General features: G+C 35.3%; 1 protein-coding gene across 1 annotated transcript in view; it reads left to right on the top strand.

The window, feature by feature from the left end:
* The window catches only part of LOC145680230 (transcription factor SOX-10-like), a 256,148-nt gene that overhangs the window by 124,693 nt on the left and 108,171 nt on the right, over positions 1 to 23,284 (top strand). Inside the window, exon 2 of the mRNA XM_081750546.1 lies at positions 14,416 to 14,593. Within this exon, the coding sequence (XP_081606672.1) occupies positions 14,416 to 14,593 (178 nt within the window). The remainder of the gene's footprint in view (positions 1 to 14,415; positions 14,594 to 23,284) is intronic.

Below are 23,284 nucleotides of genomic sequence, written 5' to 3'. Positions count from 1 at the left end.
TTTTACATACGGCCTCGAAAAACTGAATCATTAGAACTCATTCCCCTCTTCGAAAATACACATACATTTATATACATATATCCAATACCTGGTTGTCGTGATTGGCTCGTTTGTACCACAAAAAAAAAGTACAGTTCCCCCTCTCCCCTTTGCCTATAAGGATCCGACGACTCGATCACTCTTGTAAAAAGTTAATGCTCCTTACGCAGAAAGGCACGATCTACATTTGTAAAGCCTTTTTAAAATATTATTTTCCAATTATCAGCGAGAAAGAGAGATGCTGGGGCGTTAATGAGAAGGATAAACAGACTCAGTTGGGTTGAAGGCGTATATTAAACCATTTACACTGGGTTTGTTAAGTGTAAGCACACAGGAGCAAACAAAGCGCTACTTACAAGTTGAACAAGAAACAACGTCTTTAAAGCAGTGGTAACTAATGCCACCTGGTGTTTATGCATTGTACTAAAAGTGTACATGTAAACTATAAATTATCATACCTCTTTTCACGTTCGGATTTTTTTTTTCCTTTTATGAATTCAGTTTTTTATTTCATTTTGTATCCTGTTTTCTTTTTTTTTTTGTATTATTATTATTTCCTTTTAACTGTTACAAAAAGAAAATCAATACTGTTACAAAAAGAAAGAAAAAAATATGATGGTTAAATATTTAACACTATGACACCACCAAATAAATAACAGTCTAATAACTTGAACCTTCAATATCACGTATGATCTCATAATGATAATATACCAATAACTCACAGCGATAATCACCCAGAAAAGTTTCAACAGATAGGGACTTATTCACTTGTAAACTTAATTGAATAAATCATGTTCATGTTTTATTTCTGTTATATGAATCTCAGAAAAGTTGATTTCTGTTGTATGAATCTCAGAAAAGTTTATTTCTGTAGTATGAATCTCAGAAAAATTTATTTCTGTTGTATGAATCTCAGAAAAGTTTATTTCTGTTGTATGAATCTCAGAAAAGTTTGAACAATAACCTTGATTTGTATACTGTTACACACTAATGCAATGTATTTTATTTCCAAATAAAAATACTTCGAATCAGAAAGTGACATTTTTATTTAACCCTTTCACTGTGGAAGGCGACGGAAAAAAATTTCCCTAACCTGCGAATGTCGATTATAGTCGACGTGTTAAAATTTGTCTGTATCTTGGTTTTGTCGATTGTAGTCGCCAAAGGTTTTCTGTGTGATTTCTATTGTTTATCGAAAACAATAGAACACAAAAAAAAATGAACGGTAGAACTTTGGCGACTACTCTCGACAAAGCCAAGATACGGACAAACAAATTTTAACACGTCGACTATAGTCGACATTCGCATTTTAAGGAAATTTTGTTTCTGTCGACAAAAGTCGACTTCCTCTGTGAAAGGGTTAAAGTAATATTTATTTAAAGTAATAAAGTAATATTAAATATATATTCAATCAAGAATTATTTTAATAGAAAGTGTTAAATATACTTCACTTCAAGTCTTATTTTAAATGAAAATGTTTAACACATCTTAATTCAAGTAATCCTTTAATACAAATATAAATACTGTATTTGAAACATTATATATATATTTTGATATATTTTATGTATATACTTGGCATACCTAGAAGGGAAAGGGGAGTTGGAGAGGATAACATATAAAAATGATCAGAAATGATCTACATTAGTGTCGAATTCAAAGTTTTCGGGATCGCTGAGTCGAATTGTGACACACCAAATGCCGTTTAAAATCCAATTTCAGTCCCCATTAACACCCAGGGGGGAGGTGAAATGGTGACATCTGAAACTAATCGAAAACGATCGATATTTGTGCCGAATCAATAGTGTCGAACGTCGCTAAGTTAATTGGTTGCAATACTGATGTCGTTTAAGTGCAAGTTGCGCCCCGGTGGTGGTAAAACTCCTCTAGCACTCCTAAGTGAAGGTCGAAAATGACCAATATTAATGTCAAATCCATAGTTTTCAAGGTCGCTTAGATGAATTGTGTCACTCCAGATACCGTTGGAGTCCAAGTTCAGTCCCATTAGCTCCTCTGGGAATGAGTGAAATAGTAACATGTAAAACTAATCGAAAACAACCGATATTAGTATCGAATCAATAATATTCGGGATCCCTGAGTTGATTTATGACAGTTCCACTCCCCTTTAAGTACAGGTTTAGCTCCGAATGGAATTAAGACCTGTTACTACTCCTAGGGGGAGTGAGAGGGATGACATAACAATAATTATAAAAATGATCGATATTAAGAAGCCTCATTCCGGCGAAATTAAAATACCGCTAATTTTACAGTAATTATGTGATATCTTCAAACAGATAAAAGATAATAGAAATGTAAAACAAGAGCTCCCTAGACAATATCATTTTACATGAGATATCGTTATCGCGATTCACTTATCTGCTTTCGATTTCGAGCCATTTTGAAAATTGGCATTTATTTTCGCGTTTCTAAACGGCTGAAAACGGAAGGCCACTAGATGACTTGTGATAACGGTACCTCACGCAAAATAATATTGTCTAGGGCGCTCTTGTTCCATATTTCAATTATCTTTTATCTATTTGAAGATATCACATAATTACTGTAAAATTAGCGGTATTTTAATTTCGCCGGGATGAGGTCTCTTAATGTCGAATTAATAGTTTTCGGAATGACTCAGATGAGTACTGCCACTCCTGAACCTGATGCTGTTTAAGTCGACGTTCAACTCTCATCCGCGCAGCAGGTGAGAAAGGCTGAAATATATTATATTCAAAATGACCGAAAATAGTCAAATCCATTGTCTTTGGGAACGGAAAACGGCTGATCCGTTTGAAATAACTTTTGGAATATAGTGTCTACGTTAAGGTGGGATTTTATCATGTCACTTCAATTAAAGTTTGTATTTTATAGGGGTAGGATGTTTCAAAATGATGCCAAAAGAAGAATATTTTACGGATTATTATCATTACACTTTCATTGAAATGTGTATCCTACTTTAAAAAAAACTTATTTTAATTCAAGTAATATTTTAATAGAAGATTGTAAATGTACTTAATTCAAGTAATATTTTAGTAGAAGATTGTAAATATACTTAATTCAAGTAATATTTTAATAGAAGATTGTAAATATACTTAATTCAAGTAATATTTTAGTAGAAGATTGTAAATATACCTAATTCAAGTAATATTTTAATAGAAGATTGTAAATATACTTAATTCAAGTAATATTTTAATAGGAGGTTGTAAATATACTTAATTCAAGTAATATTTTAGTAGAAGATTGTAAATATATTTAATTCAAGTAATACTTTAATAATAAGCTCTATATACTTTATTCTCCTGTAGAAACGCGCTCTTACAAGTCAGAGTAGAACAAAGAGAACTTGAAGAGCTCGATAATTTCAAGTATCCGGGAAGTACTTTGATGAGAGACGCTTACTGCACCAAAGAGATCAGGTCAAAAATTGGCATACCTAAAGAAGTATTCAACAAGAATGATGAGCAGGCTTAGTATTAGACTAATGAAGAAGTTGGTCAAGTCCTACACACAGAGCCCGAAGTATGTTGATATGGCATAAAAAAATATATGTCAAACCTGTCCGTAATAGGGCACACACATATGTCATAATGATACTAAACACACTGCCAACAACGTGAATAATACTGTCACTAAACATACTGCAAGAAGACGCTAGAAATATTAATTTTAGTGGAAATAATGCTAGTTTAGTCACTAGACAACATTTAAAAGGTGCTAAATTTCTATTCTAACAATGATGAATAAACCAATTGTTTTTGATAAAAATATCCTTAAAAATTTCTAGATCAAGCGACAAAGTGCTACATTGGTAACACAGATAACAAGAGACAATGGACAACCGCCTCACGTTTCCGCGCATGTGTATAAATTTTTGACGTACAATTACGAGTATATCATCTCAAACATTGCCCCAGTGATCAAAACATAACATACTAATCCGTCAAAGCTAATGAAAACAAGGCAGTAGATCATTTTGACATGCTACAGTTGTTCACATTTTTTATGTTCATGGCGGACATATCTGTAATGTCAAAAAAATCGACATATTTCCTTATGTCCACCTTTAGAAAGCAATTCATTTGTACACATTAAAGTATGTCCAAATTTGAAGACATGCATTTTTGTGTCGTTTTGAGTCGTTTCGGGCTCTGTGTGTATGTATGGAATGTTAGACTATATAGTTCAGAAACGTGGACATTACGGAAGTTACAGAAAAGATATTTAGATATTCGAAATGTGGTGTTGGAGGAAGAAAGATAAAATGCACGGAGAGAGTAACAAACGAAGATGTTCTAAAAAGGATAGGAGAAAAGAGGACGCTTTTAGCCAGCACCCTTCTTTGGAAGGCCAATTGGATTGGATACATCTTGCAAATAAATTGTCTTCTTGATACCGCCATAGAAGGAAAGCGAGAATTGGAAGAAGAAGAACACAAGTGAAAAATAGAACTTGAAAAATAAAAGAAAATATAAAAAGATTGGAATTTAAAAGAGGAAGTTGAAGATCGAGAAACGTGAAGGAAACATTTCAGGCCCTAACCTAAAATAATAATAATAATACTTTATTTTAAGTAATGGTTAATTAGAGTTGGGTGGTTAGTTCGAGTTTAGCTTCACCTTCAGCAGCAAGGCTAGGTGAGACGAAAACCTACAGCTTAATGTGAGAAGCGAACCACATGAGTTCACTAGGAAATGGAAGATGTTATAAATAATTTCATTGAAGCTTTAATGTAAAATATTACTTGAATACACGTGTACTGCGATAGGTACCATAAAAAGCTTTCAGTTTTAAATTCGTCAACAGTAGTTGTGCTTTGACGATAGGTTTTGAAAGAAGGAGTAGCTCGAATTTTCCACTGTTAATCAAATCTTTATTTTCTCGTGAATTTGATTCGTATTTCTTACAATTACTCTTGAATATTTCAATTTATTTGCCTCTCTATTACTTTATTCTTGATTACAATATTTAAATACACATCTAAAGCTTTGAAATATCAACATTTACTTCTCTTTTCCACATTAATTTGTACATCATTTCCCCCCCCCCCCCCCTCTTCTTTAACACAGTCAGAAAAGTATTTGTAAAGTCCGTCTCAAACTTCTTGACATCTGTCCAAAATCAATGTTGTGCAGGTGTGACGTTGTCGGATTTCGCTTCCTTTCGTGTACAGGCATAATGTGAAACATTAACGCGAGAAATTAAGATATTGAAAAACAAATTCGTTCTTATTTATTAATGCTGACGTACCTTTGAAATTGCTTTCTTCTAATTCAGGAACAAAGCTATTAGACAACATCGCCCAACTTGCATTGGATATCGTAAAAAAGGACATGTAAGGAAGTTTGAGCCAGACGTTAGTTTCTTCCACTGACCGCATATCAGGAAAGTCGTGTCGAGGATGCTGATTCGAAAGAAGATGACGATCTTCATCATCATCATCATCAACAACAACAACAAAAGTCTTTCCACTTCTCGGGAAATAACCAATCTTCTTTAGGGATTGTGGCCGATCACACAGAAATGGCAGTCCCGGAAACTGTTGGCCCACTACTTTATTCCCTAATATAGTCTCTTGTGAAATCCATACTATTAGTGCATACCAGTATACGGTTAAGATGATTAAATATTAGCTATATTTAATTGTTCTCCTGTGCCTTCTATCCACTGTACACTGTTTAATTAAAAGCTCAATTTTTTTTCACATGTAACGTTTTTCCTCATATACTCTTCTTTAACCTACAGTGATTCAACCGAATCATGGTTCAACTGAATCCTAATTCAACCGAATCCTGGTACAACTGACAAGGAGACTTACGGAAGTGTCCCTCACCGATTTGAATAAAACTTTGCATACTTGTAGAACATCGAAAAATAATCGACACGTATTTTTTTTTTATTTCGGCAATGGTGCGAGTTTAAGGGTACAAGGTGGTCTCCAAGGGTAAACAGAAAACAATCATTTAATGTAGAAGAAAACATAATGCTACGAGGGGTGGCGAGTTAGGAGAGCTAATTCAGAATCTGACGTCAAAATTACAAAATTTAAAATGGCGGATCCAATATGGTGATTACAATTACTAAAATTCTTCTGGTTTGAAATGCTCTGCAGTTAGCCAAGAACAATTATAGTTGGCAGAGGTTACTGCAAGAAGGATGCAGACCGATTTGAAACTCCTTTCTGTATTTATTTTAACAGGTTACTTGATCAAACATCAAAGTGAGTCTCTGCATCTCTCAACTATTTGGGGTGCTTATTTATAGTGAGTTCCTCGCCTCTCACTATTCGGGGTACTTGTTTATAGTGAGTCCCCTCGCCTGTCACTATGTCAGAACTTCATATATTCTCAATTCTTATAATTATGCATTTGTTGAGAAAACGTTTTACAGTAACGATACTCTGTATATATATATATATATATATATATATATATATATATATATATATATATATATATATATATATATATATATATACAGTAGAGCGTCGATTATCCGAAGTAATTGGGGGACATGGGTGTTCGGAAAACTGGTTTGTTCGGATAATCGAACTGTACATGTTTATTTGCCAAAAAGAAGTACTGTACAGTAAATTTATTCATAAAAACAGGCATCTCTTTAAGTATTACAAAGTAACGTACAAAGGCAACTTTAGTAGGAATATATAGTATATGGTACAGTTTATTAAACAAAAATATGTACATATTACATACGCATTTTGCATGAATACACACAGTACACAAAATTAACGTTTAAAAAAATCCTTTAAGCGAGCGAGTACACAGTTCGGTTAAGCGGTCGTTCGGTTGACCGACGTTCGGATAATCGACGCTCTACTGTATATATATATATAAAAGTGTGTGATGCATAAACTTTGTTTACACCACGCACACCTTCACGATGATAACTGTGCACACATTGCGCGGACACCTTATTACGACGATAACTGTGCACACATTGCAAAATTTATTGCACAATTTATGAAACAAATAATTACTAGATTTTCAATCGCTGGTGGTTTTTCTTCCAATTAACTGCTTTTATACCACACATACCTAATAAGATTTGCAAATCTGGGAGAAGAATAGTGGATATGAATCTGTGATTGGATCTTAATTATATTATACGGAGATGAAAATGTATGTTATAGTTATAGAGAAAGACAATGTCAGGAAAATGTCTCAAGAAGTTTTCCCACAGGCTATAGAAGAATGCATCTTTCGCCGGCTGAGTCTTTCGCCTAACGCGTTCCTCAAGGTTTAACACGGGACCCAAATATACTAAAATCACTATCAATCCCGAAAGCACCCCGACTAGTGAGTGGCGAGGAGACTCCCTTTAAATAAGCATCCCGAGTAATGAGAGGCGAGGGGACTGACTATAAATGAGCACTCAGAATAGTGAGAGGTGCAGAGACGCACTTGAATCAAGCATCCCGTTAAAATAAGTACAAAAAGGGGGCTCAAATGGGTCTGCAACCTTCTCGCAGTAACCCCTGAAAACTATATGTATAGGCTAACTGCTGAGCATTTCAAACCAGAACACTGTTAGTAATTGCAATTACCATATTGGATCCGCCATTTTGAATTTTGTAACTTTGACATCAGATTCTGAAATGAAATGAAATTATAAGTTTTACGTCCCATAGTTATGCCGGCTAGGCTAAAGGAGACAGCGATGATGAGAAGTGAATGAAATGGTGGAATGAAGAAAGTGGGGGAAAGAGGAGAACCCCGAGAAAACCCACGCAGACGGTGTTTGTCCACTACAAAGCTCACTTGCAGCGAGCTGGGATCAAACCGAGGACTCCATGCACCAGAGGTGAACGCTCTACCACTGAGCCATCGCGGCCCTTACATCAGATTCTGAATCAGTTCTCCTACCCCTCTGGCAGTAGTTTTCTTCTACATTAAATGATTGTTTTCTGTCTATGCTTGGAGACCACCCCTAACGTTCAAAGGGTGGTTTCTACCCTTAAACCCGCACCATTGCCGAAATAAAAAAAAAATACATGTCGATTATTTTTTGATGTTCTACAAGTATGCGAAATCCGTGAGTGACACTTCCGTAAGTCTCCTTGTGAGTCTTGACTCCTGATTCAACCGAATCCTGATTCAACAGAACTCTAGTTCAACCTAATCCTGGTTCAACCGAATCCTGATTCAACCCTGGCTCCAAATCTTGCAACCTTACTTTCACTCGTTTGTGACATTATACAATGATGAAAATTTTGCACAGACACGTTACTCGGGTGACAATACAATTTTCCAGTATTACTTTTATTTAGTTCTGTATATTTATTTCATTAATTAAATTATAAATGCAAGTTGTTCCAGGCCGGTAGCAAGCCCAAAAGTATTAGGGGGGGGGGGGGGTCAGCCCAAAAATGTTGGAAAGGATGACAGAATTTTACAAGCGTTGCAACCAAGTTAAATAGTATCACCCGTTATTCAACCAGTACTTTCTGCTACGGCAATGCTCTCGGGTGGAGCATCAACCTTGTCTCACTCATTCTCTGATGCGGAAATACAAAGAGGGGTGGTACAAATTGACCTGTAGCATCAACGTTATATTTCGTTCTCTTTCGCCCGACATCAACTTGTCCACAACTCGTTAAACTTTTTCACGTGTAACTTTGGGATGATACGACGATACGCCAGTCTCATCCACTTCCAATGTTTGTGATGATGGAAAAGAATATTTCTCCATCAGTTTGCACTAATTCGAAAAGAAATTTGCAACTTCTTCCTTATTGAAAGTTGTTGTTCTCAATATACTTGTAGACACAGGAGTTCTAAGAAACAAATCGGGATGTCACTTCACAAGCTCGTAGTCAATATCTTTCACAGAACTCTGATTATCTTTGTTGAACCTGTGATTCATTTTTAGTTCTTCGGCTGTCAAACTAGTTTCAGGTATTCTTTTAGTGATAATGGCATTAAGCGATCAGCTATCTGTTTCACATGGCATTTCAGCTGTTTTTCATACATATCGGGAAAAATATTTTCGAATCTCCTAACTTACGTACAACACGTAATTTCATTCCTTGCTTTCACTGTAACAGTCTGTCTTGCACCAAATCTGTTTTGTACCAAAAATACCTGGGACGGGTGGTCTGATAATAACAATTCAACAATAAATAACAAACGTAGATGCCAAACCGTAGAATTTAACGAAAAGTGTTTCGTGTAAAAATTGTTTCTTTTTCAATAGTGCTTCCAAAGAAATCGAAATTAATACCACTTTCCATTTGAAATTTTGGAGTTGACACCCCGTAGTAATATTCCCGCTTCGCCACTGGGTATGGAAGCATCACCATTTGATTCTTCACATACGATTTGGTAATTCAATTTTTTGTTTGAAATGTATATATATATATATATATATATATATATATATATATATATATATATATATTAAATAACTATATTAGGTCCGGTGCACACGTTCCGGTATACTGGTAAGGTTTACCTGTACAAATAAACTGAAGCGTGTGTGCCGGGCCTTAGTAAGAGTGGTGTTAAGAGTCAGTCCCATATTTATCTTGCCCAGGTTAAGGATAAAACAGTTTGGATTGATATTTGGGGCGAAAGAAAATGCGGTGAAAAAAAATAGCTTAAAAGATTGATAAAGACAATTAATAGTTTCATTGCGCTTGCGAAGTATTCTTAATTACTTAACAACATACCTGAATAAATATAATTTTATTATAGGGAGTTCTTTAGGAATCTACGCAAAACAGGATTTTTAGTTTTTGTACGGATTAATAAACGTTTTTCAAATTCCATTATTATTATTATTATTATTATTATTATTATTATTATTATTATTAGTAGTAGTAGTAGTAGTAGTAGTAGTAGTAGTAGTAGTAGTAGTAGTAGTAGTAGTATAGTAGGTGGCTTGAGTGAAGGTATGTAATTAAAATTATGATTGCCAGGGCTATAAAATCTTAGTAATTATTGATGTGGGAAAGGTCTAAAACATTTAAAGGCTTGTACCGCCCAAACTTTTGTGGCTTGTTGTAGGCCTGTGTTTAATATTTGAGCAATATTTTCGTTAAATATAAATTAACTTTCAAGAGCTGCTGACTATTTTGGACTATATTTCATTATCCATACTATGTATGGTCATCTTACTCGTGTTACTGACAATATGCCTTAATGAGAATGTTATATTGATGAAGGTAGAGCTTAAATACTACAATATTCACTGTCATAAAGACACACGTCCTTTACAAATCTCACATTTATATTTGTATTTATATTTATATTTATATTTATATTTATATTTATATTTATCTTTTATATTTAGTTTAACCTTAGTCTTTTCGCAGAAATGAATTGCTTGACACAGTAGTATGTTTTATATTTAGTTTAACCTTAATCTTTTCGCAGAAATGAATTACTTGACACAGTAGTATGTTTTATATTTAGTTTAACCTTAATCTTTTCACAGAAATGAATTACTTGACACAGTAGTATGTTTTATATTTAGTTTAACCTTAATCTTTTCGCAGAAATGAATTACTTGACACAGTAGTATGTTTTATATTTAGTTTAACCTTAATCTTTTCGCAGAAATAAATTACTTGACACAGTAGTATGTTTTATATTTAGTTTAACCTTAATATTTTCACAGAAATGAATTACTTGACACAGTAGTATGTTTTATATTTAGTTTAACCTTAATCTTTTCGCAGAAATGAATTACTTGACACAGTAGTATGTTTTATATTTAGTTTAACCTTAATCTTTTCGCAGAAATGAATTACTTGACACAGTAGTATGTTTTATATTTAGTTTAACCTTAATCTTTTCACAGAAATGAATTACTTGACACAGTAGTATGTTTTATATTTAGTTTAACCTTAATCTTTTCGCAGAAATGAATTACTTGACACAGTAGTATGTTTTATATTTAGTTTAACCTTAATCTTTTCGCAGAAATGAATTACTTGACACAGTAGTATGTTTTATATTTAGTTTAACCTTAATCTTTTCGCAGAAATGAATTACTTGACACAGTAGTATGTTTTATATTTAGTTTAACCTTAATCTTTTCGCAGAAATAAATTACTTGACACAGTAGTATGTTTTATATTTAGTTTAACCTTAATCTTTTCGCAGAAATGAATTACTTGACACAGTAGTATGTTTTATATTTAGTTTAACCTTAATCTTTTCGCAGAAATAAATTACTTGACACAGTAGTATGTTTTATATTTAGTTTAACCTTAATCTTTTCACAGAAATGAATTACTTGACACAGTAGTATGTTTTATATTTAGTTTAACCTTAATCTTTTCGCAGAAATGAATTACTTGACACAGTAGTATGTTTTATATTTAGTTTAACCTTAATCTTTTCGCAGAAATGAATTACTTGACACAGTAGTATGTTTTATATTTAGTTTAACCTTAATCTTTTCGCAGAAATGAATTACTTGACACAGTAGTATGTTTTATATTTAGTTTAACCTTAATCTTTTCGCAGAAATAAATTACTTGACACAGTAGTATGTTTTATATTTAGTTTAACCTTAATCTTTTCACAGAAATGAATTACTTGACACAGTAGTATGTTTTATATTTAGTTTAACCTTAATCTTTTCGCAGAAATGAATTACTTGACACAGTAGTATGTTTTATATTTAGTTTAACCTTAATCTTTTCGCAGAAATGAATTACTTGACACAGTAGTATGTTTTATATTTAGTTTAACCTTAATCTTTTCGCAGAAATGAATTACTTGACACAGTAGTATGTTTTATATTTAGTTTAACCTTAATCTTTTCGCAGAAATGAATTACTTGACACAGTAGTATGTTTTATATTTAGTTTAACCTTAATCTTTTCACAGAAATGAATTACTTGACACAGTAGTATGTTTTATATTTAGTTTAACCTTAATCTTTTCGCAGAAATGAATTGCTTGACACAGTAGTATGTTTTATATTTAGTTTAACCTTAATCTTTTCGCAGAAATGAATTACTTGACACAGTAGTATGTTTTATATTTAGTTTAACCTTAATCTTTTCGCAGAAATGAATTACTTGACACAGTAGTATGTTTTATATTTAGTTTAACCTTAATCTTTTCACAGAAATGAATTACTTGACACAGTAGTATGTTTTATATTTAGTTTAACCTTAATCTTTTCGCAGAAATGAATTGCTTGACACAGTAGTATGTTTTATATTTAGTTTAATTGCCTTTCAGTGAACATTTAGGAAATGTAGTGTATTTAATGTAGTGCAGTGAATGTATGTATCCATGCAACTTTTTTTTCTTTAACTTGCTGTTGATGATGTATATGGTTTACCTCTTATGAACCTGGAAACGGCTCATTTTTGTATTTATAGATCGACGAATGAGACTAGACGCCAAGTTTACTGGATTTATTATTTATTTACGCAACAGAAAATTAGGATAGGTTATAATTGAAAGTGTTATTTCTCATAGGATAGGTTGAGTTTAGTGTTAACATTGAGGACTCGGCTGTTTATTTTTGAAAGGTTAATCTGTTAGTTAGGTGATGATGAGAAATGAATGAAATGGTGGAATGAAGAAAATAGGAGGAAAGGGGAAACCCCCGGTAAAATCCACACACACGGTGTTTGTCCACCACAAAGCTCTCTTGGTGCGAGCTGCGATCGAACCAAAGACCCCAGGCACCAGGAGTAAACGCTCTACCATTGAGCCACTGCTTCCCCAAGAGACCGAATTGAATGAAACTAAGAAGACCTTACTTTACATATCACGGAAGATGTAGGTATGTGGGTGTTCAAAAGTATTATTTCTATTTGTGGTGTTTCAAAACTGTTTCAAATTTAAAATCTTGACGTGTGCAGAAAAATGTCAGTTTGAGAGAAATACCGGTATTGGCAAAAGTAAATAGGAAGTTCTTGCAGCTCGTTACAATTTGTTACATACACGGTTTTACATGATACGTAAGTTATGCAATGGAGACAAACAACATAATTTACATATGTAGACATAACTCTATTCTTTTCCGGGTTTTCTAGACGACTTAATAAGCTGATATAGAAAACACAAAACTAAGAAATTCACGTGCGTGAAATAAGCATCAAAATTTCGATAAAATTAAAATAATGATTTATATTTTTACTTTTTACGTTCACATCATAATATAAAGCTTAATGGGCGTACACTTCATTGCCAGATTTAATCTTTAATACTAGTTATCTGTAAGTGGTCCTGGATTCGATTCCAAGTGGAGAAACTTGATCGATAAAATGTAAAAGCTTTTTCAAGCCAGCCATTCTTATTGAAATTTTCCTGACTTTTTCTCATTCACAATGCAAATGCCGGAATGGTACCTAGCGTAAGGACCCAGGCCGCTTCGTTCCATTTCCAATCGTTTTTTACTCCTCAATTCCCGGTCAGTCATTAGCTGAGGACGTGCCGAGGGACGTCATCCCTTACAGATGACTGGCTATCATGGCCAATTGTGCCGAAAGCCCAAAAATCTAAAGCCTGTGACAAACATCTTGGCATTTCAGCTAAACGAATAAAACGCAAGCTCTGACGCTATGTTGCCGAATGCTAAGGGGTGTGGTTATGGCTAAGCAGATGAACTACAGCGCGATCAGGTGGCAAAGGATAGACGTGGATGTGTACAAAATAAACATGGCAATACCGCTCGTCTCTCATTTGCTAGCAGCGTTTAAAGGGAACTTGGAGCGCCGCCTTCAAATGCCAAGATGTTTGTCACGCCGTTTAATTATTAATCCTTATACATAAAAAGTTTATTTTCGATTATCTTGAAGACTACGCGTGAGGATTTAAACATACTCATATTATCTTGTTCATTTCAATGAAGTGTATAATTTGGTATATATATGGTATGTATATAATATTTGCACATATTTTGGTTTTCGTTATTGGTAAAATTACATTTAAGAATTTATCGAACTTACTCATATTTTACGGACTATAAGACCCAACTTAATTTTTAAGCAATTTTAAAGAAAATACCGCAATATTTTTCCAGTTTTTCTCAGAGTTTAGGGTCTGTAGCTATATTCTAGTCTGTGATTCTAGGTTTGTAATGTCGGGGAGGGAAGGAGATAGTGTTAGCAAGCTTGTGAGTCCCTGTAACTCGTGTTTGTCGCATCGGTGCACTGCTACTAGCCAGTTGAATCCAATGTTGCCAGATAGAGATAGGTTTCCCGCGGCATTGGACATTTTTATACTAATTTCGAGTATAAGACAAACCTGAATTTTAGTGACATTTTTCGACGAAAAAAGTGTGTCTTATAGACCGTAAAATACTGTATGTTACATACGTATACATCGTATAATGCACGTGTAAATACAATTCTGCTAATAGGTGCTTACAAAAAATGATATAATTTTCTTCCAGGGTACGACTGGACATTGCTTCCGGTGACACAGAAATCATCAGCGAAGCGGAAACCTCATATCAAACGGCCGATGAATGCGTTCATGGTTTGGGCGCAAGCAGCTCGGCGGAAACTAGCTGACCAATATCCCCAGCTGCACAACGCCGAGCTGAGCAAGACTCTGGGAAAGTTATGGAGGTAGGTGAGGAATTTCGCTTCTCATATACTTATTATCTCACACGTGAGCATTATCATCATTAGTATATTGAACCGTAAAAAAAAAGAAGGGGAAGAAAAAGAAGTATACACATAACAAAGGCAATTATCAAATGCTTAGAAATAAGATGATCTTAATCATACACTAGTTCGAGAGAGATCTTTGTTAGTTTTGTTCAACATTATTAGGATCACGTAAGTGGGCCTCATAAGATTGTAATTTTATTACAAGCACTCTACGCTACTGGGCCTTATAAGATTGTAATGTTATTAGTATTACACGCTAATGGAACTTGAAAGATTGTAATGTTATTAGGATCACGCTAGTAGGTCTTTTAAGATTGTAATGTTATTAGAATCACATGCTAGTGGGTCTTATAAGATTGTAATGTTATTAGGATCACGCTAGTAGGTCTTTTAAGATTGTAATGTTATTAGAATCACGCTAGTAGGACTTACAAAGTTCTAATGTTGTTAGGATCACGTTAGTCGGCCCTGTAACGTTATTAGGATCTCGCTAGTGGGTCTTTTAAGGTTGTAACGTTATTGGGATCACACTAGTGGGCCTTATAAAATTGTAATATTAATAGGATGATAAAATTGTAATGTTATTAGGATCACGCTAGTAGGACTTATAACTATTGTAATGTTATTGGGATCATGCTAGTGCTTCTTATAAGATTGTACTGTTATTAGAATCACGTTAGTAGGGTTTATCAGATTGTAATGTTATTAGAATCACGTTAGTGGGTCTTATTGTAATGTTATTAGGATCACGCTAGTAAACCTTATAAAATTGTAATGTTATTAGGATCACGCTAGTAAACCTTATAAAATTGTAATGTTATTAGGATCACGCTAGTAAACCTTATAAAATTGTAATGTTATTAGGATCACGCTAGTAAACCTTATAAAATTGTAATGTTATTAGGATCACGCTAGTAAACCTTATAAAATTGTAATGTTATTAGGATCACGCTAGTAAACCTTATAAAATTGTAATGTTATTAGGATCACGCTAGTAAACCTTATAAAATTGTAATGTTATTAGGATCACGCTAGTAAACCTTATAAAATTGTAATGTTATTAGGATCACGCTAGTAAACCTTATAAAATTGTAATGTTATTAGGATCACGCTAGTAAACCTTATAAAATTGTAATGTTATTAGGATCACGCTAGTAAACCTTATAAAATTGTAATGTTATTAGGATCACGCTAGTAAACCTTATAAAATTGTAATGTTATTAGGATCACGCTAGTAAACCTTATAAAATTGTAATGTTATTAGGATCACGCTAGTAAACCTTATAAAATTGTAATGTTATTAGGATCACGCTAGTAAACCTTATAAAATTGTAATGTTATTAGGATCACGCTAGTAAACCTTATAAGATTGTAATGTTAGTATGTTCGTACCTTACTCCACACAATAACTCTTTAATGATAGTGATTTTTTTAAAAAAAAAACTCTTATAATAGATAAATAGAGTAATTATCTTGGTCAAGTTTGTTATTGAAGTCAATCCTTTAACACCTTGAATAACGGCGATGGCTGTCCTCATTGCATATTGTTTACATATAAGCTTCGCGTGATACTCTTTCCTGTCTTTAGCAGAGTTTATTCAATACGCAATTAGAATCAATAGTTTAGAAGGAAATAAAATGAAATGAAATTTCTTGTTTTTTTTCTTCACATGATTATGTTCTACAGGATGTTACAAAAGTTTTTCACACTATTTTGGGAATAGACTCCTTACATCAAAATAAGAAAAAAGTTCATATGGACTTGTGGCCGGAAGTGTATGGTTTTGTAGTTATAAGGTGCCGAAAACGTTAAAAAAAATGAAATTTAAATGCCCATTGTTCCACTACTGGGACTGGGACTGATCGTAGTCGGATCAAGACATCATTGAGGAACTATACATTGTTCAGCGTAAGCTCTAAACTCCGATAAACAAAATATTTGTATCCTTCCGCTTGTCACAAATACGATTGGCTAGTGATGTATCACTCCCACTCCCCACGGGGAGGAGCAAATTATGCACGTGCATATTGACAATACTGTCTCGTGTTGTCCAGATACTTACAGCAACAGCAGAAAAGAAAGAAAAGAAACTCGAAAGATTTTTTTTTTTAAAAGTATTTGAATTTCGCTCGTAAACAATTGTTGCTTAGTGAGTAAAGGTTTACCTTGTTGGTGTTTCACCACAACACTCGCGGAACCGGGATTCATGCCAGTCATCTTTCAGACTTTAAAAGCAGAACACCCGTCCACATTTGAGTTGGCGCCATAATTACTGCGCATGCTTAGTGTTTATTTCTATTGTTTCATTAGCCACACTCGATTGCAGTATTATTAGATAATCCGCATTATATTTTTGTCATTTATAATAATATAACAGTTTTATATGAAGCTTCATCGTAAAAGTAATAATCCAATCACATGAACTATTTTGCGGAGGAGTAAAAGCATCGGTAGGACAACAGCAAATCAGCGAGATTTAGTTTCACGTGGCTTTGTTTATCGCAGTTTAGAGCTTACGCAAAACAATGTATAGTATGTGAACTATCCAAACATCGATCTTTCAGAATTTCCGCTACTTGCACAATCATTTTTAGAGAGGCTGTTTGGGAATACTTGGTCACTCTCCACTTACCTCTCTAAAATTGGTGTACAAGCACTGGAACATTCTTAAACATGGATATTTGGATACCTCATATACCAGTTCTTCAGTGATGTTTTGACCAATTACGATAGGTCCCCTATAACATTATTAGGCGTAAGCTCTAAACTGCGATAAACAAAGCCACGTGAAACTAAATCTCGCTAATTTGCTGTTGTCCTACTGACGCTTGTACTCCTCCGCAAAATAGTTCATGTGATTGCATTATTACTTTTACTATGAAGCTTCATATAAAACTGCTATATTATTATAAATTACAAAAATATAATACGTATTATCTAATAATACTGCAATCGGGTGTGGCTAATGAAACAATAGAAATAAACACTAAGCATGCGCAGTAATTATGGCGCCAACTCAACTGTGGACGGGTGTTCTGCTTTTAAAGTCTGAAAGATGACTGGCATGAATCCCGGTTCCGCGAGTGTTGTGGTGAAACACCAATAAGGCAAACCTTTACTCACTACTGTAAGCAACAATTGTTTACGAGCGAAATTCAAATGCTTAAAAAAAAAAAATAATCTTTCGAGTTTCTTTTCTTTCTTTTCTGCTGTTGCTGTAAGTATCTGGACAACACAAGACAGTATTGTCAAAATGCACGTGCACAATTTGCTCCTCCCCGTGGGAAGTGGGAGTGATACATCACTAGCCAATCGTATTTGTGACAAGCGGAAGGATACAAATATTTTGTTTATCGGAGTTTAGAGCTTACGCTGAACAATGTTTAGTAATGAATCTTTGAACTTTTAAAATTTATTTGTTTCACGTTTTCGGCACCCTAAAACTCCGAAACTATCCACTTTTGAGTACAAGTCCAAATGAACATTTTTCTTATTTTCATGTGAAGAATCTGTTCACAAAATATTGTAACGCACTTTTATAACGCCCTGTATAGGCTAAAGGAAACAGTTACTTAATGAAAGTGAATGATTGTGAAAGAATTGGTGGAATGATAATGTGAGAGGAAACGGCAGAATCTCGAGAAAACCCTACGGACACGATGTTGTCCACCACCAACAACCAGGAGCGGATCCACCAGGACAGACTTCTGGGGGAAGGCGGTGGGTTGTAATACTGCTACTTAGAGCTACTTTTAAGAGCTCAAAACTCTGCGATGAGTTTTATTTATATATTATATAAAATAAGAATGTTTCCTCTTCTTGGGGGGGGGGCGATCACCCCCCTGGATCCGCCACTGCCAACAACTCACATGCCCACCTAGGAATGCCAAACGCTAGAAATTGACCCTTTTGCCAGATTCACCGTGCCCTCAATAATTAGGAAGGCGTAGGAAAGATGGTGTTACAATAAGAGTAAAGAGAATTAACTACATTCGCATTGTAAACACTGGGGCTATTATAGCAAAATCTAAAACAACAATTAAGAAAATATTAGAAAATTTCAGAAAAATAACTTTTTTTAATTATGCATGTGGGATCACAATAATCGTCAACTACTTATTTTCAAATCTACAGGGGAAATAATTCTTTATTTGTTTTTAGTACAATCACGATTGAAATAAGTGCAAATTTTAATAATAAAATCAAAATTTCTTTCTATATACAGTGGTTATACAGTACATATAGTAATTACAATACCGTACATAAGGCTACTTACATTTAATGTTTCTGAAGAACCTGCTCGTACACTAGATTACACTATTCTTGTTACTCACACTTAAAGCTTAACTTGTATAGGCTTAAGAGAAAGTAAAAATAAAAACAGGTATGACAACCAATTACATTTGAATGAGTTTTTGTAAAATCACCGACTTCACACAATGCCGACGGACAACCCTATTGTTTGTCTATCGCCAGCGCTAGGACAAAATGTAAAAAGCTTCTAGGGACCGCGTTCGGATTTTTGACGTTTGGACTATCGACGTCCTACTGTACATGAAGGTTTTGTTTGTCTTGGTCATACTCATGGACATTTTGTCTGGTTATCGGCTCCACAAAAGTTAAAAACTACAAGTCCTGTAACGCCATATTTTACGCATTCCTTACAACCACAGACTCCACCATAAGAGATCTACCGTCGCACATCTATACCGACACTTTTACCACATCTGTACAGTATTCGCTCTCGTTACATTCAACGCCGCATAACAGACGCTCATCCGATTCTACATGAACTCTTAAACCAGGCTCCAGCTCTACCACGTTACGCATATTCACCATTAGATCACCTTCTTGCTATCTTTGAATATGATCAGGACGCCGTTCCCTATAACCCCTGTCGTACGTAGTATATATTGTCGCCATCAATTCATCCATTGCACATTATTTCATGAATGCACTTCTTTGTTTTCTAACAGGGCTCCAAGTGTCTAAACCAGGGATGCAAATAACCGCTCGCCCACTCGCCCGAGGCGAGTGGTTCATCGGTGCGGGCGAGTTATAAAACAGTAAAGACTATAAAAGTCACGATTGGGATGTGGGCCAGGCCTGTGGCCAGCCCAAAAATGTAGGGGGGTCTGGCTGAAGTTAGGGGGGGCGATGCAACCATATTATAGTTCATTTGCCATATTTGTCCATTTACCGTGAAAATTTTAGGGGGGCCGGCCCCCTAGACCCCCCTAGGATACGGGCCTGATGTGGGCTAGAGCTCCTTCGTGGCTAAGCGGTTAGCGTACGCGCCTTTGGCGTGGGAGACCCGGGTTCGGTTCCCGGCGGGAGCTCATGTGGTTCGGATTCCACGTTAATCAGTAGGTCCACGTCTCATATAGCCTCGCTGCTGAACGGGACGTAAAACTCAAAATCAATCAATCAATCAACCTGATGTGGGCTAGCAGCTTTTTTTCTTGGGCTAGTAAAATTTTGTTGCTTATTTGCATCCTTGGTCTAAACCCACTCCGAGTAGATCCAGAGCAGAAAATTAACACCATCGTCCCAACTAACATCATGTACCCTTGTGTTCTGTTACCTACACTTCATTTAATCATACCGTGTTCAGATTACCTTCTTCTGTATGCCTAATCAAATAAGTTTATAAACAAAAAATAAATCCTGGCACCGATCTCCCAATTATACTACCAATAAATGAATGCTCATGGCCCCAGAGAAGACGTTACCTTCTGCTACCCGCCCATCTTCGGATGAGAATGGAATTGCACTTTAGAAAAATAGAGCTAATTAGGTTATTATAAATAAACTAAGTGCCAATTAGTGATTTTGTTTGCGAGAATTTGATTAATCCAGACTCTTAATTTTGATAAGCCTTAACTCAGGAAGCAAAGGACTTCCACAGGAAAATATTTCTTGTGAGTTCTAACTGAATCAAACTGCACCTGTATGCTAAGTGTGAATATGTTCAGTTCAATTCTGTAGAAACTATACGAAAATCCGATTAAATCCAAATCCTAATGATGGCCCATAACCTGGAACCAAGCACTTCAAAAGGAAAATATTTCACATGTATACTAAGCAAGTCAAGTTCTGCCCTCCTATTAAGTACTGCCTTCATATCAAGTTCTGCCTTCGTATCAAGTTGTTTCCTCATATCAAGTTCTGCCTTCGTATCAAGCTTTGTCCTCATACTAAGTTCTGATTTATATCAAGTTCTGCCTTCATATTAAGTTTGATCAAGACAGCTTGAGTGTACAAAAATTGGACTAATTCAAAACATCAAATTTTATGTGTTATCTCTTTGGGAAAGGTGAGGATCCAGAATTTGAGTTCCATGAGTCTCCAAATCAGTGTCACACTATTACACTAAATTTGGATGACGAAACTTCGGAAACATAGGTCGAAAAACGGCTCCTTCTAGATATATTTTGTATACCTTTCAACCGCCGAAAATACGAAACATCTCATCTTAAAACGCATGACTTGAAAACAATGGGACATGTAGCAAGCATTTTAAGAAATTATACAGGAATTAATGTATGGTGACTTACCTAAATATCTATGTTTCACAAGGAGGAGGAGGAGGCCTTCGTGGCCAAGCGGTTAGCATATGAGCCTCTGGCTTGGGAGATCTAGGTTCGATTCCCGGTGGGTGCTTATGTGGTTCGGATCCGATAAAAATCAATAGGTCCACGTCTCGCTGCTGGAAGGGACCCTAAACTCAAACCAATTAAACTCCACGTTTGACAATCCTCCAGTACTGGCACAAAAAAAAAAGTTTAAAGGAATTTGGGATATTAGAAGACATCTTTAAGTATCAATTAAGCACCAGTGACAGTCTTCAAGTAGACACAACTTGAAAATCACTTCAATTTTCTTTTAGTAATCCCTTCCATGTAAAAGCCAGTTGTTATTTTTAAGACTTATGCAACCACACACAACATATTTTATCTTCAAGGAAAAGTCTTTTATAAACAAAATGAAATCAAATTTCGGTTTTAAAATATGATTTGGTAAGGTTTTCAATGACCTATTTACCAACTTGCTCCTGGTTAAACATGAAAGGTATAAAAAAATATGTCGATCTTAGATTTCGACAATCATTTTATATGGAAATACTGTACTTACCTGGGTATGATTATAATTATTTAATAAAAGCGGATAATTGCAATCTGGTTGATAGAAGGTACGGGAGGTGATCAGAAAATAAGGTTACAAAGATTGCAATGAAATGTGTATATATTATTTCAATTATTTCATATATTATTAAACCAATACAACCAACAGATAGTACATAGGTTAGATTAGGAAATTTTTCGATATAACTCCCCTTTTGGTAAAAATCTTGTCCTTGCGTGTTCAACCACGTTGTCACGAAGTGTTTCACCTCCTCGTCTGAAGCGAAGTGGCTGCCTCCTAGGTGCTTCTTCAGGTGCGGGAACAGGTGAAAGTCGCTTGGAGCGAGGTCTGAGCTGTAAGGAGGGTGCTCAAATGTGCTGATTCCTTGCTGGGTCGCCACTACGCTTCTCATTGGTGACGTGTTCTCTACGAGCCACAGCCTTTCCACACTATTCTGCGACATGCTGACGAGATTACAGTCTCTCCAAAACCCTCTACCAACTGCCGGTGAATTTCAGCCACGGTTACATGTTTCGCTCACAGAAATCTAATAACTGAGCTGACTTCTTCGCGAGACTAGGTTTTCCAAACGAGTTGCCATTTGTGTTTACCTACAACTAGTGCCGTAGGTGGCGGATGGCTGAAACTCTGTACAGTTGCCAAATCCATGTATTAAAATTACCGCATACTCCTCATTCCTCTATAACAGATGAAACTCCAGAAATATCAGCCTTGTAACCTTAGTTTCTGATCCTCCTTCATACAAGTAAAAAAAAATTATCGTTCAGCCAGCACAAAAGTGAATTCATGTTGTGCCATGTGTAAACGCTTTCCCTCCTAGTGAGTCACCAGATAAGCACAGTTATCCGGATTGCCAAATATTCAGATCAAAATCAGGAAATAAAATATGTAAACTATATTAAAAAACTATTCGCTAAAGGACATTGACAAAGAAACTGAAAATGCGAAAGAGATATCAATTAAAGACATGATGAAAAACATTGTGAAAATTTATGGTTGTTCCTAGTGCAGCGCAGATGATAACCGGATTGTTACAATGAGATTCAACGTGCCTGGGATTTCATGATGATAAAATTATTCATAAGCTAGTGTTCGAATCTCAGCAGATGGATAAAGAAGGTGGAAATGTGTCTTCAATTGAACTCGAAAAGAAACCTACTGTTAGTGAGGCATTCGTTTTATGTTGATACTGCCTTAAAAATGGATGGAACGGTAGCCTGAATGAATGACGTACAGTACGTTTGCGGGACCTGCCAGCACGTGAACAAATGTTTACGACAAAACAATTAAAAGTTGATGTTATATTAGGGGCCGCGGTGGCTCAGTGGTAGACCTCCTCGCTGGTCTAATGGGTAGCTCTCCCCGCTGGTCTAGTGGCTAGGGGGGCCGTGGTGGCTCAGTGGTAGAGCGTTCATCTCTCGTGCATGGGGTCCCGGGTTCAAACCCTGCTCCCGCCAAGTCAACTTTGTGATGGACAAACACCGCGTGCGTGGGTTTCC

This window comes from Thermobia domestica, chromosome 3, assembly GCF_964235325.1.
Source record: "Thermobia domestica chromosome 3, izTheDome1.hap1.1, whole genome shotgun sequence".
NCBI classification, from domain to species: Eukaryota; Metazoa; Arthropoda; class Insecta; order Zygentoma; family Lepismatidae; genus Thermobia; species Thermobia domestica.
Note: the sequence above shows the minus strand (reverse complement) of the source record. Positions and strands in the feature narration are given on the sequence as shown.